Source organism: Drosophila albomicans, chromosome 3 (assembly GCF_009650485.2).
Source record: "Drosophila albomicans strain 15112-1751.03 chromosome 3, ASM965048v2, whole genome shotgun sequence".
Lineage (NCBI taxonomy): Eukaryota > Metazoa > Arthropoda > Insecta > Diptera > Drosophilidae > Drosophila > Drosophila albomicans.
In genome coordinates this window covers 5726108-5750332 of record NC_047629.2, presented here as the reverse complement: position 1 = coordinate 5750332, position 24225 = coordinate 5726108, and the positions used below count along the sequence as shown (strand labels likewise).

The 24225-nt window shown below is 39.4% G+C and overlaps 1 protein-coding gene and 1 long non-coding RNA gene across 7 annotated transcripts; one reads left to right on the top strand and one right to left on the bottom strand.

Annotated features, from left to right (window-relative positions):
• The first annotated feature begins 247 nt into the window (after positions 1-247).
• Positions 248-24142, top strand: LOC117572575 (probable lysine-specific demethylase 4B). Of its 6 annotated transcripts, none has more exons than XM_052005543.1 (9): positions 248-874; positions 10933-11434; positions 11493-11831; positions 12018-12340; positions 12404-12648; positions 12731-13192; positions 14035-14448; positions 16120-18388; positions 21257-24142. In XM_052005543.1, the coding sequence occupies exons 2-9, from the start codon at positions 11009-11011 to the stop codon at positions 22524-22526; spliced, it is 5748 nt and encodes a 1915-aa protein (XP_051861503.1). In that variant the 5' UTR covers positions 248-874; positions 10933-11008; the 3' UTR covers positions 22527-24142. The 6 variants fall into 6 exon arrangements, with proteins under 6 accessions (XP_051861503.1, XP_051861505.1, XP_051861504.1 ...); XM_052005545.1 differs by lacking the exon at positions 21257-24142 and adding an exon at positions 20797-20940 and having other exon boundaries at positions 249-874; XM_052005544.1 differs by lacking the exon at positions 21257-24142 and adding an exon at positions 19306-19628 and having other exon boundaries at positions 249-874.
• Positions 14703-15520, bottom strand: LOC127565696 (uncharacterized). The gene is made up of 3 exons (XR_007955034.1): positions 15379-15520; positions 15082-15155; positions 14703-14777 (listed from the first exon to the last, which is right to left on the bottom strand). It is a non-coding gene; the product is annotated as an uncharacterized LOC127565696 (long non-coding RNA).
• Positions 24143-24225: the final 83 nt, after the last annotated feature.

Here is a 24225-nt window from a genome sequence, read left to right as displayed (position 1 = left end):
ATGCAGATACATTTTCCCAATGTACTCATTGAGTTATCGATGCTTGTATTGTGTTATCGATTTGTTATGCTTTTTTAAATATAATGTTTGATCACATTTATCAACAATTCTTTTATTATGTTTTTAGAAAATAAAATAAAATAAGTATATCGTTAATTTTCACATATTTTTTATGAGCTTTCGTGCATTTTAACTAGAATAATACATTTTGATAAGTTCTGGGACAAAAAAAATAAATATATTTCAAAATTAAACTTCTGGTCACACTTGTTTTAACTCTTTCAATGTGTTTTCGTTAAATTCTGCAATATTATGTGCAACTTTTATTGTAAACGTACTAAATTGTTTCTAAAATAGTGACAAACTTGATTCTCCAGTAAGTGCAAGTGACTACATTAGACGTTAAAGTGTCCTAGAAAGTGTATGCCATCGAGATGACAAAGAACATTGATCAAATCAGAGAGACGCAACAAGATTCTCTGCTATTGTAAAGCTGCTTTTGCATGCTGAGTTGATACGAATTGCCTTTTTGTTGTTTGCAAACGAATTGGCAAAGTGACATAAAATTGTAAATCGGCAATGCAACAGTTAAACCAAAAAACGTATATAAACACTCATATATGCATATTTACCAACTAATGCAGACACATACACGAACATGTGTAGAAGCGCCAGCTAATCTATTGTAAATAAACCGCATACGAGTCTATTGTGAATGCCTACTGTTGTCGGTCACGTACGCCTTTCGTTTGTTATTGCATTTGGGTATTTCTGCGCTCCCAACTATATTGCGAATTTGATGAATTCACTAATTGATATCAGCTCACAAGCCCTGCGCCATGAACATTAATGCAGACAACTACTAAATATAAAGGTAAGCTAAATAGAATTACGTACGTATTGTAGGTGCATTTCAATTTTCAAACGCATTCAGTGAGAATTTGCAAAATCGATTTTCCAATTTACGTCAACTATGTAACGACAGAGCCCTCGCTCTCTCTCAAGAGCCTAAGCTTAATTCATGACTCTCTTTCTTTCTCATACCCTTTTTCCATATACTCTTTGCCGGGAAATGCGTCACTTGAAGCTTCGGCTGTGTTTGCTTTTCTCGGACGAGTAGATAAAATAGCATAGGATAAAACGACAGTGACAGCAAATAGTCTTTATAATTAACTGCATCAGTTAGGTCACTTGAGTAACTCGTATAATTGTTAAATCTTTAATTAATGCAGAGATGCCCTCCGTTTTCGTACCCATCAATTTATTTTACATACAACTTTTTCAAAAAATGATTCTATTTTACGGATATTTTATAAACTCAAACGTTGGCTATCAGAATTTTATATTCACTAAAATATAATTCAAACTCGAAATACGTCCTGATTAGTACACGCTGCTTAGATCCTGGCCTTATTAAGTTATCTAGGTTAAACTTTTTGAAGATATCTAAGAAGATAATTAAGAAAATTAAAATTATTACCATATTTTATTTTTGGAAAAATGAAAAAAACAATACTAAAGAATACATGTACTATTTTTAACTATTTAAACTATTGCCATAAAATAGTTCATAATAGTTCACTCAAAATGTAATTCACTTTAATTTTTGAATCCTGTATATTAACAATAAGTAAAATTTAAAACCAACTAGCAAGTGTATTTCCATTATCATCAGAAGAATGACTTTTTACGTAGAAAATGATTTATTATCCATGTTGATTAAAGCAATCTGTTTTTATAAATGATATTCCAATTTCATATCCAGCTGTCAAATGTATTATGAAAAGCTATTGCAGTTGAGATTGTCATTGATTGCAATGGATCCACGCCCTGTAAATGAAACCGATATTTTTGGGCAACAGCTGCTGACGTGAGTCGTGTTAATGACTTCTTCTAATCAAACAAACTTGCCTCGCCTGCCAGTGTAAACAAAGCGTCAAACAAATGTTTGAAAAGCAAATAGCTTAGGGAACATAAAAAATATAAGTTATTGACATGCGCACAACCCTTAACCGAAAGTCGAGCGATAGGATAATGAAAGAAAGGCCAAGCAACTCGCAAATGATCTTTCGTCGTCTGTCCCAGACCACAACTGACCTCCGACAAAGACCAAACGCCATGGCAAGCGTCTGAGAAACTAAGAAACATCTGCCGCACGCTAGTCTTTCCTGAAAAAAACTCGACAGATTTGAAGTCCTCTCAGACGTCTGCGTCTGGGACTCTGTCTCTGATGCACGCCTACCTGCTGGGAAAGGGACGGAGAGGCAAATGGAGAAGAGGACGAAGATAGACGCAGATAGGAACAGAGAAAGAGACGTCGACAAAGTTCAATGTACGCCTGCGCAAACATTTCACAGGATTGTGTTGCAGCTGCAACAGGATCAGACTCCTGCGGATGTGCGTGATTTTTTCCACACTCTCTGTCTTTGTCATTCTCTTACTTCTTTGTCACACTTTTGCATATCACACTTCCTTATTTCCCATACAAAACAGCAAAAGCGGAAATCTCAAATGTTGCAACTGTTTTACGGGGTAAACTTGTATGTAATCTCTGCTCGATCGCAGTCCATATCCCGGCAAGGTTTGCCTTGAATTGGGCATGCTTGGTACTTAGAGCTACCGGTTTTTCCCGAAACAAGTTGCTCGGAACGCAATTTGAAACTTTTCGTTTTTTTTTTGTAGTGAATTGAATATTGTGCTTGGTTTGTTTGGGGTCCTGTTTGATGATTGGGGCGATCGTGCCCTGTCTACGGGTCGTCATCGTTGTCGTATTAAGTTACAACTGGATAAGCTGACGGGGGTCTGTCTGGATTATGATCGACAAATGCGTTGCTGTACTTTGTTATTTCGATATCAAAATGCTGGCAAGGCTGCAAACGAAGCTATTTTTTAGTGTGAAGAAACCTTACCAGCATAATGCACAAATCTTGTCCAACAGCTGCAATTTGAACGAATAGATTGTAATATTCAAAAGAAAACTGTTTAATTTTGAATGCATACTTTAAATTAACTAATGCTTAAATTTATTACGATTTGAAATGAATCTATTAATCTCTCTAATTTTGTGACAAATCACAAAATTGTTTCAGACACGCTGAAGCATCAGCTGCATAGTTCAAATGGAACTAAAACTGTGGCAGATGCACTCCATTGTCCTACGGCTTGGCGCATGCCAAACCCCGATTCCTCGATTCAATCATTTCGTATATTTTAAGGAACTCCCAGGCAAACAGATGTTTCCACATTCTCATTCAATGCATCTAGGTGCAGCTGTAGCTAGTTTGGCTAGTTCGCCTGGCAATGGGAGACCAACCGTTGCTGTCCTTGTATCGTTTCGTATCGTATCGTAGGCAATGCATTCATTATATCCTTACCTTTGCCTGGGACGACAGATGTTGCCTTATTGCAGCTGCTGCCGTTGCTTGGGCCAAGGGCTAAGTACTTGAAGTGCAGGTGTCGATTTCTTGCTGCAGTCGTTTGGAGAAGGTTTGCAACATTTGTGTCGACTCGAATCGAGTAGAGTCGAGACGAGTGTTGAGTCGTTTGTCAGCTGGTTGAGTTGAGGGGTTAGGTTTTGTTTTTATTCTTGGTTTTTGGTTTCTGGTCTGTCGTTTCCTGACCGACCCTACATTTTCATTGATGGGGATGTTGCCAAAAATCAGCTGTTTTTGCGCAATGTTTATAAACAAATGTGCGTCAGTCAGACGGAGTAAGTAACCCTTAGACATGTCTGTCTACCCGACTTTGTCCTGGCATATATGTTTGATATTGGAACCACCACTGAACTGAGTTGAGCTGAGAAAGCCAACGCGCCAGAGCCATAGTCAGAGCAACCACCGGCACACGACCATGTCCACGACCTACTTTGGCGCACTGACTCTGGGCCACATAGCGCATGGGGTGGTTCCGCTCACAACAACAACAGGCGACGACGACGACGACGGCCTTTGTAGGTGCAAGGACGTTTGCTTGCGTCGTAATACCGGGGAAACCCCAATGTTATACCCACACACAGGGAGGGCAGAGCAACCACCAAGGCATTACGTGGCACCGACCACCGGAAAAACCATGTGCTCATGAGCTCTGCTCCGCTCTTGGTCATATGCTTAACCCACCACCGCCATCGCTATTGCCACCAGCAACAGCAGCAACAACAACTTCGACACCACCTTGCAGTTCATTGGCATGTGCCGGCATGTCATCCTCATCCACACAACGTCTTCGTCACTTTTAGGGGTTTTCCCAAAAAAAAAAAAAAAGGAAAAAAGCAAAACAAAGTGCGACAACGTGATGGTGGTAGTTAGAGTCGCGCTCCCATTCATAAACCATAACATAAACATACCCCTGTGCTATACTTACCGGATATAGAGACGGCATAGAGCATTGTTTGTTTTGACTGTCTCCGTGTCGCTAGTCTAGGTGGTGTTTGGCATAGATTTCCCGACCTAATCAGGAGCAGGTGCATCGACTATATACTGAATATATATGGAGTATTCTATTTGTAGACTGACAACCCCCTTAACTTTGGGCTAGCTCAACAGGTCGGTAGTACTGCCAAGTGGTTGCTTGGTTGGATGTTACAAGTGTATGCTCTCCCTGATCCGATTGAGGGTAATTAATATTTTTGGGGTTATTCACTGACATTGACCCAAGTAGTTACATATAAATACTAAATGGGTTCAAGGCCATTAAGCTTGCTTATGTGGTGAAAGAAACGTAGCTTCGGAATTTCGTTCCTCAATAAAAATGTTGATATAGATTACGTTGTAACATAGATAGATCTTTTTAATAACATTTAAATATTTTTAATAACAAAAAAAAATAAAAGTTTAAAATATTGCATACTTTTGGGTAAACACTCAATAGGCGACTAACTTCAGAGAAAATTCGATTATTAAATAAGAAATTAAAAAGAATAAAATTGAATAAATTTTTAAGGTGACGAAATACCTATTTATAAAATAGTAGTTATTCTTATGAAAAATATAGTATAGCAAAAAAGGATAATTATGAGGAGGAAATCTGTTCTCAGAACATAATTATAAAGATTAAAGGAGTCGATATTTAAATGAAAGTTCTATTCTACCAAAGAGGAAAATTTATTGCTTTTTTCATCCTAAAAAAATTAAACTTAAAGTGAGTAGAAATCTTGTTGTCTCCGGCAAGTCGTTGATATGTGTCCTTACTGCATTTATGTCATTACTAAAATGCTGGAAATTGGAGCATTTGCTAAGCGAAAAGTAAAAATAAACATTCAGCTGGAGTCACATTTTCCAGCCAAAGAAGAATAAGGAACAGGCACTTGAACACGCGCGACGTTGGCTTGAATACGTTCTTATTTCCTTTCCATGTGCTGTTTTTGCTGTTTAGTGCTTTCAAAATGGCGACATTCGCTGACCAAAAACAAAATCAATGCAAGCTGCCGTCGTGCGTAGACGGTAACAACAACAACCTTCTGAAACAAGAGCAACAACAACAAGAGCTGAAAGCGGCAGACACTAAACATTTTGCAGCGCAAATCAAACGGCAAACAATGGCGGACAAGCAGAAGAAGTATACGAATGGCAAGCGCAAAAGAGAATTAATTAGATTGCGGCGGCAGCTGGGCGCAATGGCAGCTGAGAGAGAATGTGTAAATGTTTGTGTTCTATGTATGTGTGAGAGGGCGTTGAGTGGGAGAGTGAAAAAGAGCGAAAGCTGAAATGCGTCTGCGCGCTGCGTAGAACTAACAGAACGAGGCAGCAAAGCTAAGAAATATGGCGAATAGCGATCCAACAAAAGCAACTGCACTTCAACTACAACAATTACTAATGCACATACATACAGTATGTGCATGTGTGTATGTACAAGGCGCCTGCTACTGCCCAAAAGGATATACGAATTGTAACTGAAAGCAAAACAAAACAAAGCTACAAAAAGAGTAGAAGAAATAACAAAAACAACACAAGAACAAGAAGTACAAAAAACTACACAGTTGTGCAATTGAGATAACAAAGAGGAAACTTGAAAAATAAAAAGGGGACGCGCGCTTTGCTTTTTCGAATGACGCGTGTGCTATAAGCCTTACAAAAGGATATAAAATGGGCAGAGGCAGCAGCAACGGCAGCGGCAGCATAATAAATAATGTTTGTTGTTGTCGCTCGCTCGCTCGGCACAGCAGCTGAGGCAGCCGTTGGCGAATTGAAATTTTATGAGAAAAATGAAATTGTATTAGAAAATATGCACACACGCAACTCGTATAGTCGCATACACAGCCAAAAACACGCACATATACACGCACACAGGCACACATACTTTCATAGTGAAAAAGGGACGCGCATTATGGCGGTCTCTACGCGCTTTCGGTTCGGTTCAGTCGATGCGACGCGACGTCAGCAGCGGCAGCAGGACGACGTCATCATCATCAGCTTTAGCTGTTGTTGTTGTTGTCGCTACTGCTGTTTGGTTCCTGTTTTCGCTTTTTACCGTTCAGTCAATGACCACATTGTGTACACAACTGCTTGCTTGCTTGCGTGTATGAAAGCATGTGTGTATGAGTGTGTTCATGTCCTGCCGGAAGTTGACGCCGCCGCCTGGTCATTCTCGTCGCTTTTGCCAAGCTCGCTGCGACGCGATGCCTCTGTCCCTCTCACTCTGTCTTTCTACTCTCTCGCTGCTCTTGGGTTACGCTTGAGCTACTTTTTGAAAAATAAAAAAACAAGTTTTTGGTTATGCTGCGCGCAGGATCCGGCTCCCCAAAAGTGCACTTCAGCTCCTTTTTTACGTTTTTTTTTTTTTTTTATTTTTTATTTTTATTTCTCTCTCTTCTGCCATACTCAGTCCTTTCGCCTGTGCGCACACGGCCTTTCGCGTCACGCTTTGATCCTGCCGTTGAATTCTTGTTCCTTGTTCCTGCTTATATCACCCAAGCCACATACTATTTCTATAGGCGTTGCCCAGCTAATGACATGTTGTAAATTATATGTACATTTACCATCGTGCTAGTATGTGTTTTCTTATTTACGTATATATGTACATATGTCTATATATAATTCTCTTTCTTCTCGTAATTGGCTTTGTTATGCAGCTTATGCTGTGGCTGCTTTAATTATATTGTTTTATTTCTTTTTTCTAATCATGGTGTATGAATAATACAGCTACGATACTACTTATTTAAATGTTTATTTCTAATACAATTTTGCTAACATACATTTTTTCAAGTTAAATACTTCAATATAATTCTTCTAACTCAAATTTGGAAATAACCTTAAAAATTAAACATTTAATTCAAAATCGTAGCTGCCAACCTTTGAAATATGAGATTTTGTTAGATATCACATACAACTACAAATATTGACAAAATAAACTAGTTTTAACTATACAAATTTAAGCTACTAATATTCTTAAGTTATAACAAAATAATAATAATAATAAGTGCTGTAAATTTAGTTAAAATTAACATGAAAAAATATAGACTATATTAAAAACAGTAGAGCTATGTTTACTTGAATATAGTAAATGAACATTTCATTCAAAGTAAATTGCCTACTTAGCTTAGAACATTTTTAAGATCATTGACCTTAATAAATAAAGGATACCACTCGAAGTTGTCAAACGAAATCAAAATGGTTATTGATCTCTTACATACGTGTGTCTGTTTTTCCTAGAATAGTATAAATATCTTTTAAGGGACTGAAGAAGCCACTCAAGTAGTGAGCTCAGAATATTACTTCCACTGAAATATCTTATGATTTCAGAGCTGAGATACAATCGATTAGGGATCTGTTACCCAGATTAGAGTAATTCCTATGTCTATTCAACGCTAACTACAAGGACTAGTGAATTTGTAGTCTACATAATTATGTGTAGGCTGCTTCTTGATACACTGCCTGCTGTCTCTTTCTGTCGCTTGCTTGCCGGTTACTTGTCTCGCTCGCTTAGTTGATGCTAAGGTAGAGCATAAGAGTTTGAAAAGTGGAACCAAATAAAGCAGACCATTGCGAATCGCGTTGTATTGTTGTTGTGCATTCATTCGCTGCATCTCGTTTTCGATTTGTGTTCGATTTTTGCTTTTGCCAAAAATTCTATTGTTTTCAACGGCACGCACAACTGCCGCTTTTCCTTCGTTTTAGCATTTTCCACACACGCACGTACGCACACACAACACACATATACACACACACACACAAAGGAATATTCATCATTCATTGTGCTGACAAACTTGTTTTTGCTCTCGTTCGTTGTGTTCGTTCCTGCTTTTCCTTGCACATTACTCTTTAGTCTAGTCATTCGCATTAAAAGGACAACGCTCTGCGACTGTCTCTCCATCAGTGTGTGTGTGTGTGTGCGTGTTTGTTCGCTGTCGCGTCGCAGTCGACGGCGTTTTGGGAGCGACGCTGCCGCCGCCTTTTCGTCCTCGCCAGGCTCGTCGTGGTTTCAGTTTACGCTCACAGCTCCGACAGCTCAGACATGTTGCTGACCCGCGCCCGTCGCCGTGTGTGTGTTTATAGCAGCAGTTCATGATACACATACATACAAACAAACATCAATTTACATTCACATATACGCATATATATATATATATTTTTGTTGGCCCCCGGTTCCTTTGCCCAGCTGCATAAAGTGCTAGACTCCTCGCTAAATGTTTCAGGACAACATATTCAATGAAAGTTTCGTAAAATACAACATTGTGTCGTATAAACAACAACAAATTGTGCAATTGTGCAAAGAGTGTCAAACACACACCAAAAAATAAAAAAAGAAAACCAAAAAAGAGTGAGAGTGAACGAGAAAGAGCAAAAGATATAAGAGAGCTTTAGCTTAAGCCATACAAAATATGCAAACAAAAAGTTATAAAAAGTTTTCCATCAAAGAAAATGTGCAATAAACTAAAACTTCAATTCAAACAATAAACAATTGGGATCTATACAACCACCAAGCAAGAGAAAAAGAGAGGGAAACACAAAAAAGAGAGAGAATCATATTTAAAAAAAAAAAGAGAGAGTAAACGAGAGGCAAAACTCAACGAAGCGCACACAAGTGAGTTATAAATTTTCAAATTTTCATATACACAATGCATTTTACTTATATACCAAATGGCACACGCATACAAGCGAACACACACACACACACATAGAAACATTTGGCAGTTCGCTCTCCTGACTTCGACTCGTTACTTTTGTCTCGCCTATTTCGAATGCTTTTCGTCCTGTTAGTCAGCATGCATCTCGCTTGCGCTCTTGCGTTAGCAAATGGTGCGCACTCGTCGCTGTTGTTCACTCTCACATCGTCCTCGTCGTTGTTGTTGTCATCGTCCTCGTCGGGTGGTGGTACAGTTTTCTGCGTAGACCAAAATTGCGTAAATTTTCTACCATGTAGTTGGCTCGCATGTCTCGCACGGCGTTGTTCTCGCCGTTGTCGTTCTCATCGTTGTCGTCGTCGTCGTCGTTGTCGTTATCCTTGTTCCTGTTCTTGTTGTCGTTGAACTTTCAATTTGTTTATTCACCAATTTATTGCTCAATTCTTTGTCAATAAATAGACACAGTTATACTAAGAGGTTTGTACTTTTGGTTCTATTTTATCTTATTGGGCGTGATGTAGACATGTCCTTTTCGCAGTTTCGCGTTTTTCTCTGCGCCATTTTAATTGGTCTCCTTTACTTTGAATTTTATGTATGCAGCTAGGCGAACTCGTTGGTATTTCATATACTTTATATTTGATTAAATTATGATTATTATTTGCGTAACACTGTTTGTTATAAATAAAGCAATTGATTTCATTACTTTGATAATAATTTCACCATATATCTTTTACCATTTTCTTTGTGTACATATTATGTATGTATCGCATTAACCCAAAAATGCAAGGATAGCAAAGAGAGAGAGTCGGTCCGAAAAGTCATATCGTAAAATTAAATTGATTTATTCGGAATGTTTATCTAAATAAAATATAAAGTTTTCACTTGAATTCAAGAAAGCAATTTACAAAGATACTTCATATAAAAAACGAAAGATAAACAAATGATATATATGTATATTTAAAAATATAAATGCTATACATCTATGTCCTCACTACTATTAGTAATAATACTAGTTTTTGGTTTTAATTGGAGATTGGATAATGTTGGATCCCTATATGATCTTGTACAAACAACTAAAGATCACGTAGACACGTTTTTTACTCTTTTATTTTTGTTCTTCATAATTAAGTTTCTTATCTATTTTGAAATTTGTATTGTAATTATATTCTTTATCGCTATAATCTTTTTTATCAGTTACTATTACAAAAGCTATCAACGTGACTGATAGCATTCTCCATGTATTTATAATAAGAAAACTAAGCAATCTGACTTACATGTTTCTCTTAACAAAACGTTCTGAATCATTTTATTAAAGTTTTCAGCCTCAAAAATAACGTTGACAATATTTTCCACAATTTCACAGCAGTTGCAAAATTATAAAAAAATAAAACGAAAATAAACTTTCTAGTCTTAATTCTATCTCTATAAATAATAATAACATTTGTACGCTAATCAAAATGCAGGATCAATGCACCTTTTTTCCCCAACAGTCTACAGGCACAAGCCACAATAAAAAAAAAACTGGTTGCTTGCAAGCAAGAGCAATAACAACTGCCGCTGCAGCAGCAGCAGCAATTGCATATCCTGTCAGCCTTAATCGCCTGCCGCCTGCCTTTTGTCCCTGCCTGCTGTTGTTGCTGTCCCGTCTCGTCCCGTACCGTTGAAAAAGGGCGCTCACAATGAAAAAGTTGCAGCTGTTCGCCTGTTTGCTTAGCAACAACAACTACAGCAGCAGCCGCAACAGCAACAACAACTGGGACATGGACAAGGGTCTATTGGCGCTGGCATCTGTCGATGCCGCTGTCGCTGCTGCTGGCAGGATTTGGCAGCAGAGGCAGCAATTGTAAAATTTAATGCCTCTCTGCTTTTGACAGTTACAGATCGAGATCAACAATAACAGCAACAACAGAATAACGATAGCATCAAGCTGATCAAGCTATAAGACAGAAAATGTCTGATATACCACGGATTATGGTATTCCGTCCCACCTGGGAGGAGTTCAAAGACTTTCCTAAATATATTGCCTATATGGAATCACAGGGGGCACACAAGGCCGGCTTGGCCAAGGTTGTGCCACCAGCCGAGTGGGTGCCACGACGCAGTGGCTATGCAGACTTGGATGCACTGAATGTAACCATACCGGCTCCTATTTGCCAGGTGGTAACCGGCAAACAGGGCTATTACCAACAGATCAATATACAAAAGAAGCCGCTGACGGTGAAACAGTTTAGCGAACTGGCCAGCACAGAGCGTTATGCGACGCCCAAACATTTTGATTTCGAGGATCTGGAGCGAAAGTACTGGAAGAACATAACCTATGTGGCGCCCATCTATGGGGCGGATGTTAGCGGCAGTATTACAGATCCCGATCAGGATGTAAGTGTTGTGTTAGTCGAAGAATTGCAGCGGCATTCTGACATGTTGTTGTTCGCAGAGCTGGAACATAAATCGTTTGGGCAGCATTCTGGACTTTGTCAATAAGGACTACAACATTCAGATTGATGGTGTCAACACCGCGTATTTGTACTTTGGCATGTGGAAGACCACATTCGCCTGGCACACCGAGGATATGGACTTGTATTCGATCAACTATCTGCACTTTGGTGCACCCAAAACGTGGTACGTTGTGCCACCAGAGTATGGACGACGCCTGGAGAAGGTGGCCAATCAGTATTTTCCGGCCAGTTATAAGAACTGCAATGCGTATTTGCGGCATAAAATGACGCTCATATCGCCACAGATACTCAAACAGCACAATGTGCCCGTTAGTAAGGTATGAATTCATTTTAAAACTACAATTCTAGCAATTGCACTTTCCCAACTCAGAAATATCACTTTGAGCACCCAAACTGTCTTATCATTCATATATATTTTATCACTTCAATCAAGTGCACATTGCTAGAATGTTGGGTATATGGTTTCTCTTCCGCTTCTCACCAAACTATGTTGCCTCTCACAGATCACACAAGAGTCGGGCGAGATTATGATAACGTTTCCCTTTGGCTACCATGCGGGCTTCAATCACGGCTTTAATTGCGCCGAATCGACAAATTTCGCCATGGAGCGATGGATCGAGTATGGGAAGCGTGCCACGCAATGTACCTGCAGCAATGACATGGTCAAGATCTCGATGGATACATTCGTGAAGCGCTTCCAAGAGGAGCGTTACGAGGCGTGGCTCGAGGGTCGTGATTACGGCCGTCATCCGGAGGATCCGCCCAATGCTGCGGAATCTGTGGCACCGCTACCTCCTCACCTCGACGTGCTGCTGTGTGATAAGAAGTGGGTTCAACTTTTCCACCCGCTTATTATTGGTTATTAACTACTCCTCATTCTCTATGATAGAATGAAGAAGCAATGCAATCCCACCAAGGCGAAGAGTTTTAAGGAACGAAATCCCGATTTGGATTTGGATGAAATCCAACAAAATCCAAATGTCCCCGACGATGTCAAGGCCATGCTGAAAGAGAGCGTGCTCACACTTCATGAGGAGGACGGTGACTACTCACCGGAGGATGCGATGAGCTTACAGAGCCCCGCTGACTTCAAGACAAAACAAGAGCTGCTTGAATACATTGACGATGGCACTGGTGAGACACAACATCATTAGCATCTCATTCTAATCTAAATTGCTCATGCATTCGAGTTGTTTTCACCTTTGATTCTTTGCAGAGGATGACGACGAAGAGGAGGACTTTAAGCGACGCAAGCAAAAGCGCAAATATGACGCGGATTACGATGATGATTGGCTGGCGAGCAAGAGGCGCACAAACTCACGCAACAGTGGTCGCGGTCGTAGTCCGCGTGTCAATAAAGATGATCGTTCCATATCGCCAGCATCCTCCACATCCACGTCCTCCACATCAAGGGGAGGCGGTGGTCGCGGCGGTGGTGCGCGCTCTAAAGCGAATACCACGCCACGAAAGACGCCAACGCGGCGAAAAAAAGATACAACAGCAACAACAGCAAGCAGCACCAGCAGTAGTAATACAACAACAGCAGCAGCAGTAGCAGCAACAGTTGCAACTGCTGACTTAGCAACTGCAGCAGTAGCAGCAGCAGCCATTGTCGTTGACAACAACATCAACAGCAGTGCCGACAGCGGCAGCGGCGTAGGCGTTGGCGTTGGCGGAGGTGAGCGCAACAGCAGCAACAACAATTTGAACAACAACAGCAACTGCATCGATATCAGCAGCAGCAACAGTCACTGCAGTGCAACAGTCACAACAGCAACAGCATCAACAACTATAGTCACATAAGAATCATATCATTGGCATCCAACATCCAACATCCGCATCCGGCATCCAGTATTCATCATCCATCATTATCCATTATCCAGTATACTCCCCCAAACACACCTCAATTGTTAACTAACATAATTCCACATTTGCCATCTGTAAATCCTTTTTAACTCGCATTTCCACAGCCGCTTGTGTGTGTTCCTCCAAAAACATCAACGTCGTCGTCGTCGTCGTCATCGTCAATTGTCGTCGTTGTTGTTGTCGCCGTCTTCTTTTACTTATTGTATCTGATTTTCATTTTAGTATTTCGCTAAAATATAAGTCTAAAGGTCTAAAGTTGTGTCCTACTTTGTAAGCGCCTGAGAAATATACGAGAGCACTCATTGAAAAAAAATCTATGCTAAAAACTAAACAAAAACCAAAACTGTTTTACTAAAATCTCGAAAAGCAGAGCAATTGATTCGATTTGTTTGTGCGTTGGTTTGGGCTGCAGTTTTTTTTTTTTTTGTTTTTGTCGGAATTCTTTAGGGGTCGATTGGTTATAGTCAGCTTCTGCATCGCCGTCGTTGTTGTCGTCGCCTTCTCTCTTCGCTTCATATTTGTGTGTGTGTGTGTGTCGCTTTAATATCCCAAATGCTTACCTGCCACCATAACAACTACATCAACATCAAATCACAAGAACAATTAACACCCTTAATAGCACATGTAATACAAATTTCGACACAATATTTACAGATGCCAAACGCAGAATCAATGAACAACAGCAACTACAGTTCATGCAACAAGCACGAAAATTTGAAGGCAAAATACCAAAGCTAAGTCAGCATCAGCAACAACATTCACAGCGACAGCAACAGCAAAAGCGAGAGCCCACAACATCTAGTCAACAGCAGCAACAGAAAATTGTTAAGATCAAAATGTTGCCAGCAGCCAATACACTGAACGGAATTCCGCAGCAGCAGCAGCAGCAGCAGCAACAACAATACACCAGCACAGACGGCAACGTCTATCAGCTGCAAAATGAAATACTCTGTGATGCAAATGGACAGCCGACAACAACAGCAACGGCCACATATCAAACGACAGCTGCTGCCGTTGCCAGCAGCAACAGCAGTCCACAGCACCAACATCAGCAGCAGCAACATGCCGGTAAGCTACCAACTCCGTATTAATCGTCTTTGATGTTTCGTAGCATTTGTGTAATAAAAATTGCTTTCATTTTGTGTGCTTATAAATAATGTTTTATTTTATAATTTCATTGGTTTGGTTTTTAGTAATTTAGCCATGCTTACTAACTCGTTTGTTGTTTGTTTTAACACGATTCCAATTGGCAAAACATCATTGTAAAATGTCGCAAAACGCTCATCTCATTTCATTGTCAATGCATTTCAATTAACATTTTGTAGAATTTTGTTTGTTACTCTTTTTTTTTGTTGATTTGATTTGTAACTATTTTGTGCCCAACAATTGTTTCTGCGCTGAAAAGGAAAAATGCAATATAAATCAATTTTATTTAGCATATGTTTCAACAAAGTATTGTGCTGGTCTTCCATTTGCGGTGTTCTTATGACTTCAAAAAAAAAAAAAAACATTCAGACTGTATTTGAAATATAATAAAGACGAATTCAAAATCCGAACAAATGCCAACTAAATTGGATTTTAGCTGAATTTTGATCCAAATAATACAAGCCACTAAATAAAAAATTCATTCAAAACGCATAAAATCAAAATAACAAATCGCTTTTCAGTTTCTTTTACACTACTATATAATATACTCCGTACCACATTGAGCATATTTTCTTGCTGTTTCTCATTTTTACTATATATTCCTCATCCTCTATCTAAAAATGAAAAATCTAAAGAAATACAATACATATAAAAATATAAATAAATGCACAAATTAGGTCCAACAACTGAATGTAATACGAATAAATAAATTACAAAATATATTAATGATAATAATGCGCATATGAAATATAATCGGCTCAAATATTTTGACTTTAAATTTATGAACTATTTATTTAATTTATTATTTATTTAGCAATTGTATTTAGTTTAATTTTGATTTAAGTTATTTACTTTGCTCGTAGTGGACTTCGTTTAATCAGTATTTTAGTTTTGAATATTTTCGAATACACATCACAAAAGTGTGTTCCATTTCCATCTTGTTCATAGTTTCTTTCTCAATATTCAAGTCTCGTTTCCACTATGAGCACTGCGCGTAGTTGTATATATTGAATTTTGATTTTAGGTATTTGACTATGTATTAATTTTATAATTTAAAATTGCACATTGTGTGCTAGTGTTTTTGCCATTTTAAATTGGAATCTATAATGTTAACTTGAAGATTGTTTTTGCAAATTTTTAATTTAGTAATTTTGATTGCCAACGTATAAATTTCTTAAATACTTACATAATTAGTAGAAACTAAGTAAACACAAAAACAAATACCAATTCTCTCTTCATATCTCTCTCACGTGTGAGATCTGCTTACTAGAGTGCTGCATTACCAACGAGTTTACTATCGCTTATCGATAGTACGCATATCGATGGTTGTGCTGCTTTAGTTGACATCCTATATCGAAGGTTCAGTGTTATTATCTAGCACTACTTTGATATTTGAATGTGAGCGAATTGTTGGTTGATTTTGATTTCGATTGCGATTGCAATTTACGTTTATGATTAGTATTGCAATTACGATTACGACTAAGATTTCGATTTTCGAACTCATTTATTGACTATTTATGCAAATATTACATTCAAACACATCTTTTATATGAACCAAACCCAATGTGTACATTCAATCAATATATACAAAAGACAATGTGGTCACAACAATTAGTTCGTCGTCCATTCTGCACACGAACGCCAACACCAATGGATCAGCGGAAGTCCAGCAGCCTCAGTATCACTACATAACCACAACGGGCGAGGATGGCCAGACGCCGACGACCATAGTCTTTGAGAACTACAACGGTGGTCTGCCGCCAACGGCGGTTAGCGCTGCAGCAACGGCAACACCGGTGGTTAGCAATGACAGTGGTGCAACGACGACGACGACAACAACAACGGCACTCGTCAATACGGATGGCACAATCATTGAGTTCGACGGCAGCACCTATGAGGAGTATCATGTGCTCAAGAGCGAGCCCGGCAGCAGCGATTGCCTCAGCAATGGCAGCAGTGCGGTCGCCGCTGACATCATCAAGTACGAGCCACAGCATGTGGACGATGAGGAGATGATGGAGGAGGACGAGGAGACTGCTCTGCAGGTCAAATACGAGGAGCAGAGTCTCGAGCATGACCATGAATTTGAGGAATATCATGTGATCAAGTCTGAGGTGGAGGCCGAGCAAGCCGAAGCGACAGGAACCACCTATACAATCACAGCCCTCGAGGACGCTCAGCAACACCAGCAGTCGCAGCAGCAGCAACAGCACCAAACCATCAACGATGCGCTGCCCAGCATGATGTCGAAGGCGGCGGCAGCGAAACAGAAGCGAAAACGCAAGACGCGCGTCATTGCCGAGGATGAGCAGGGCGAGTATCTGGAGAAGATGAGTGTGCGTGGCCTGGACATAGCTCGGTACGAGCACATCATCGATGGCGTCGCCTACTGTCTGGTCTGTGCCAAGAACGACATCTTCAAGACGTTCAAGAACAAGTACAGCTTCCAGCGACACGCGTATCTCTTCCACGAGGGCCAAAACCGCAAGATCTTCGCTTGTCCCATCTGCAACAAGGAGTTCTCGCGCCCAGACAAAATGAAAATGCACAAAAAGGACAAGCACGGCGATGTGCCCATGCCGCCCTCGAATGCTGCCACGCCTCAAAAAGCCGATATCACAGGCACGCCTGCTGCCAAGCGTCCTCGGACTTCGCGAACTCCTCGAGTTCGCAAGACGAAGGGCGGTGATGCGGCCACGCCCAGCAGCACGCCAGCCAAGAAGCGATTAGCGCAGATTGACAGTGTGCTGGACGAGGTGCAAAACGCCGAAGTGGATCAACAACAGCAGCAACACCAGCAGCAGCAGCAACAGGCAACAACAGTAGCACCAGTGCAACAACAACAACAACAACAGCAGCAACAACAATTGCAGACGTTGCCCTCGCTGGACTTTAGCGGCATGATATTGCCAGGCGGAGCACAGCTGGCGTTGGCCAATCCCGGGGCCAGCAGCTCGATGGCATTGCAACGGGGTCAGGCGACACCAACACAGACAGCACAGCCGACAACAACGACGCTTATCTACTCGAATCAACTCGAGCTGCAACAGGCGCTGTTGCAGCAACAGTTGCACGGCCAAAGCATTATGATACAGGACCAGGCGGGCAATCTGGTGCCGCTGCAGCTGGATGGCACACAGACGATATACACAACAGCAGCTGCGCCACAACGAACACAACCAGCGACCTATCAGACAACAACGCAACAGCAACTGCAGCAGCAGCAGCAGCAACAACAACAACAGCAGCAACAGCAACAACAGGTGGCCACAAGTCAGGCGCAATCGCAGCCCACGCATTACGAGATGGATAACGTCACCTACTTGAGTTCCACAGCGGCGGCCACGCCCACATTGCCCAACGATCCGCAGCAGCAACAGCAGCAGCAACAACAACACGTCATTGGCACCGTGCAAAGCTATCAGATACTGACACCCGACGGTCTGCAGAGCTTCCAGCCCAAGCTGGACTCATCGGAACTGGGTGATCTGTGTCCTTATACAATGAGTGCCACAGGTGCGCCTCAATATACATTCACAACGCATGCGAGTACACAGCCGACGTTGAATGCGAATGCACTCGATGCGCAGACGCAACAGCAGCAGCACCATCAGCAACACCAACAGCAGCAGCAGCATCAGCAGCAGCAACAACAGTCACAACAGCTGCTGCAACAGCATCAGTTTGGCCACAACCCGCATCAGCAGTTCATGGAGCTGAAGAATGAGTTGTTGATCAAGGGCAGCGATGCGTATACGCTGGACGCCACCTCCATGTACCACCTGCCCTTCTCGCCCACCTCGATGATCAATGCGGTGAACGATGTGAACACCTCGTCCCTGTTGGAGACCAAAGAAATTAGGTAAACTTAACGACTCTTATTTAATACTCTCTTTCTCTTTACTATTTCTCTACTGCTGTCTATAAACTGTGCTACTTTGCTACAAGCTGTTATAATGTATTATTCGAATTTTGAGTAATTCTTTAGTACGCGCTCTCTCTTTTACTCTGTACTTGCTATCACTTCTCTCTCTCTCTTTCGATCTGTCTCTTGTATGAGTTTCGTTGCGTAGTCGACGGCAGCGGCGCTGCATTGATGCAATCGCTGTTCTGTTCCATTCCGTTCCGTTCCGTTTTTCGTTTCAATTAGTGTTGAACAACTTCGCGCCAGATACTAAATTAAACTAAACACTTTCGAAACACGTATAACAAAAATTAATATAATACAAATCAGCATTAACCAATTTTAGTTATTATTAATTTTCTAGTAGATTTTCCTTTAAGCATTTATCGTAAAAACTACCAAATAAGTATGTTGATTTATGATTTAAGTAAATTATGTATTGATTTTGTATGTAGATTATTTAGTTTAATTTTTATATTTTGTGCATTTATTTATATTTCTCAATTCTATCCAAATATCAATCAAATATGATTTCCGTACGGCCTAATTGTTGCTTTCGGTTATGTGTGTACACTGTAAAGTTGTCAGTCCTCGATAAATCTCGATTTGAGTATTAACCCCTTTCCATACAAAAAATAATGTAATTAAGATTCTCACACATATTCCAAACGTATTTATATATTTATTTTTGTTCATTATTCCGATGGGAAGAATAATTTTGATTACGATGTGTTACTTCAATGCGATTTTGTTCTTTTTCTTTTTTCTCTTGTTTTATTTTATGTACACAAAAACCAACCCACCAACCAAACAATCAATCAAACAAACAATCTATGAATCAATTCATTATTGTTAAATAACAAATACAACTGTAGCTACGATATATCAGAAGCCGTGCTTCTAGCGCTCTGAAAAGCCAACATCACAACAAAAACATCTACTGCAGCCAAAGTACCAAAAACAATAAATAAATAACTAAATAAATGACAAAAATAAAAACTTAAAAAATTTGAAATGAAAGGATTTTGAACATGAATTGAAAAATGCATCATGAAAGATTTCAATGCAAATCAGCAAAGCGAAAACAACGCAAATGGAAACCATTTACAATGTTAGCTCTGATCGAAAAATCCTAAAAAATAAAAAATGAAACAAAAAAAAAAAAAAACGCAGAATAAATACATGTGCACATAAGCATTTGTATGTATATATTATCACTTATGCTTTCTCAGTCATAAATATCGCTTAAAATATGCTCATAATACTCATTATAAAACTCATCACTAACACATGAGGATAATCTCGTCTATATGCAACATCTACACACGTGTGTAACGGTGAACATATGTGAATGTGTGTATGCATTCATATGACAACAACTGGCCAACTTTTGTTACTAATTTTTGCGCACCTCATAAACATTTCATTTGCATTTGTTTATACACCCCATAAAGAAACTAAAATCAAAAATTAAAATTCATAATCATAATAAATAAATAAAATTGGACTTTTTAGTGCAAGGTATGTGTACTTTTCTTATATTCTTTATTTATTTATTTTTATTTTTTTATCATTCACTTTTTGGTTTAACTCATTGTATAATATTTAACTGCTCCATAAAAGAACAAAATTATGTATCCAAAGCAAAAGTGCAATAAAGAGATCTTAGCTTTTAATCTTTGCGAAAATATAGGTTGAAAAATGGTTTCTTGAATATTTTTTAAATGATTAATCGACTATCATTTTATCTTTATATTTCAAAAACTAGTCTGGGGTGACAATTTTGCCTACTAAATATTAAATGAAGTAAATGTAAAACTCCTTTTTACAAGTCTCAGGAAACCTTGAAATTTACAGAAATATATCTTTCAGAAATTCAGTTTATTCCCAGAATTATCAGATGCCGTATAAGCATTACGAAAGCTCTCAGTTACGCATGATTTTTAAATGTTTTTTTGTTTTAATAAGTTTTTTTTTTTTAATTTTAACTTGGAATGATTTCAAAATGACACAATTGAATAATTTAAGAATTGGCTTTAAAATTGGTTAATAATATAAACTAACAACAACATATGGGATCCCATACCATTTCACATCCATCTTTACATACTCACATTATGATTTACTAACCCCAAATGTTTAAATTTAAACAAAAACTAAAAAAAAATTAAGCAAATTGCTAATGAAATTTTCTTCGTGAAAATGTTTTTTTCTTTTTCATTTTTCGGTTGCGTTCATGTTTTGTGTTGTTTTTCGATTTATGATTTGCACACAAAATTCATAAACATGCGACACAACAACAACAACAAAAACATGCCTCATCACAACGACAACAACAAAAACATGCCTCATCACAACGACAACAGGTTCTTCTAAACAACAAGACAAATGCAAGAGCAATCAGTTCAAGCGGCCATACACACCACGAAACAACAACAACAACAGTAATGATAAAAACACTCAGAACAACATGCACAACACCAACAACATCCACAACTACAACAACAACAAGACGGAAGCGCAACGCAACTATTACAAGGAGATTGTCGTGAAGTCGGCAAATTCACGCGCTCACGTTGCCAGCAGCATAAATTGCAGTAGCAACAGCGACATCAAGAGCATTAGCAGCAGCAACAATTGCCATAGCAACAGCAACTGTAGCAATCGTAGCGCCGCGGTCAGTTTCGTCGACAAATTCGCTGACTTTATAACACTCAATCGTAGAAAAATGCCAAGCAATTCCAAATCCGCTTCTGAAGTGCACAACAAACACACTAATAATTCCAATGCTGTCTCATTTCTTATCCCCAATTCTAACAACAACAGCAATGGCAACAACACCAACGCCAACGCTACCACCACCTCCAATAATAACAACAACAACAACAGCAGCTCCGGCAACAGCAATAACGTCACCAACAACAACAACGTAAGCAGCATCAGCAATGGCATCAAAACGACAATCGGCAAAAAGACGCCGGTTATATTGCTGGCTGCACGTGCCGGAGGTGTTGGCAACAAATCGCAGTTGCAGCAGCATCCCTCGCTCAGCCTCATCAATGGCAACCAGACGTCCACATCGGGCAAAGCTGCTGTCACTTTGGTGCGCGTCAATCCGAACGCCAATCGCAGTCGCCAGGTGATCATCACACCAGACACGTCTAGCCTGCAACAACAACAGCAACAACAACAGCAGCAGCAACAGCAACAACCACCGCAACAGCAGCTTATAGAGGAGCCGGAGGAGGAGGAATTAATCGACGAGGATGTCTATGATGACGATGGGGCTACCCTCAATGCCGCCTTGTCCTCATCAACAGCACAAATCCTACGTAAATTCCGCATACCCAAAGGCACAGCACTGACGGCCAAGGCAGCTGACAGTTACCTGGCCATGCCCACGCCTACGCCCTCGCCGCCGGGTGGAGTTGGAGTTCCTGCTACTGGCACTGTGTCGCTAGATGCAGCTACCTATGTGGACAACACAGACGATATCATCGAAGAACTCAACGAAGATGATCTCGTCGAGGAGGTGATCGATGAGGAGGGCGGCTGCGAGGAGCAGCAGGTGCTGTTGCATCATCAGACAGCTGGAGATAGCGATGGTCTCGATCTCAGCAGCAGCAGCAACAGCAATCACAACGCAGCAGCGACAGTGGCAGCCGTGACTCCAGCAGCAACCAACGCAGCAGCGACATTGTTGCTGCAGCACCAACAACAGCAGCAGCAGCAACAACCTGCAGCATTGCAGCTGCAGACTGTGGGACCCAATGGCACCGTGACCTGCTTCAATTTGCCGCCAAACACAATACTGGTGCAGTCATCCGATGGCAGCATCATCGCTCATCCCAGCAAGGCTGGACAACAACAACTGATTGTGCTGCCCGCCGATTGGCCAACAACCAATGTGGCACTCGCTGAGCCAACAGCAGCAGCTGCTCCACCACCAGCCCCGCAAGCCCCGCAAACGCAGACACTGCTGCTGACTGCCGATGGCACTGCCATTCCCATAATGGCGCCGCTGCAGCAGCAGCAACCGCAACAACAGCAACAGGCCGCAGCTGTTGCTGCTGCTGCGCAACTATTTGCTGCGTAGGGTCTAATGGGTGGCCAAATGGGTCGATTTTTGAATAATGCCACAATAATGCCAACCACATATTTCTTTTAGACTTTTAGATTTGCCACATTCAGTGAACAATTGTTGCGCCTGCAGCAAGGCAACATGTGGCACAGCAGGTCAGTTGCCTTGTTGCAGCTGCAACAGCATCTATTTTAATACACAACTACATTTCTATACTTTGTCATTTAAATGCCTTTTTGAATAAATCAAAAATCGACATATTTGGCCACCACCACAACAACAACAACAGCAACAATAAAATCAACAGCAGCATTGATAAGAAATTAAATCAAAAACGAGAATGAAATGAAAATGAAGCCAAGTTAAACTTAAAGAACACTCAATTGCAAAGCGTGAAACTATGCGAAACTGATATTACAGAATACCATATTTATTTTTCTATACATTATAATAATAATAATAATAATTCATAACATACTCGTATTTATATAAATATATATTGTCAACAAAATCCTACGAATATATACAAATATATTTATGTATATACTCATATGACAGTATACAGTCGGTATACCAATAACTTTTGTTTATGTTCATGTTGTGCGCAAAATGCAAAAGATACAAAATGTAGTTCCACACATACACACACTCACTTCTGTAAACCTATTACAACATTTGATTAAATTATTTTTGTAATATTAAGTAGATTATGTTTAAGTGAATGAAATAATCACACAACAACAAAATGCGACACCAGAGCCCAGTTTCTTTTTTAAGCACATATTTTGCTATACCGCAAATATCAGTGTTTATCTTAATCTAATGTCGAAGTCGAAGATAACGAGAAGCAGACTAAGTTGTATTATTTAAATAAACTAACCCCTAATTTCTGCTTAACACTAAATACTAATACTTAAATACTATTTATCTATGTGTATCAGAATATGTATACATATATATAGTTTCATAAATATATGTATATGTATAATTTGTTCCTTTTGCAGCTATGTAACGTATTTCATTTCAAGTATTCTCCCTTCATTTATTTATTTACTCTATTTTCTTTATTGTTGTTCATTCGCATTTCCTCCCTTAATGTTGTATATTATTTAAACACAAACCTACAATATATGAATATATATATTTTATTTGCAATTTTGTTAAGCCATCCGTCATTAATGATGATTAAAGTTATGTCCTAAGAATTACAGCATAGCACTGAACTAAGTTGTTAAAACTAAGAACACAACCATAGTTAAAAGTTAAGTACATATTTTTTCATAGCAATGGAAAACTTCAAAACAAACAAGCAAACAAAAATAAAAACTAAAGTTATTAATTTTAATTTTAAGCCTAAATAACTACTAATAATAATGGAAGACAATGATTCACAGCATATTTATTTCTAAGATCAAAACAAACAGCAGACAACAAAAATTATTGTAAGATAAATAAAATAATTAGTCATAAGATGTAACGAATAACGAAACTACAAGCAAATAAGTAAGCAACATGCGTAGAATACTTTATGTATAAAAAAATCTATAAATAATATTACTATAAATATATATTTATTATAAATGACAGAAAAATACAATTTTAAAAATTCAAAAGCAAATAAAGAATTAAAATATTAATTATAAAAATACTAAGACAAACTCTAATCTTTTCAAATGTGATGTAATCTTGAAAGTAAGTACAAACCAAATCCCAA

What these genes read in the sequence shown, in the direction of transcription:
- LOC117572575 (XM_052005543.1), top strand. Translation starts at nt 11,009, where the DNA reads ATGTCTGATATACCACGGATTATGGTATTCCGTCCCACCTGGGAGGAG. An exon ending in ATACATTGACGATGGCACTG is followed by an intron (nt 12,649 to 12,730) that starts GTGAGACACAAC and finishes GATTCTTTGCAG; the next exon opens with AGGATGACGACGAAGAGGAG. An exon ending in AGGCGTTGGCGTTGGCGGAG is followed by an intron (nt 13,193 to 14,034) that starts GTGAGCGCAACA and finishes CAATATTTACAG; the next exon opens with ATGCCAAACGCAGAATCAAT.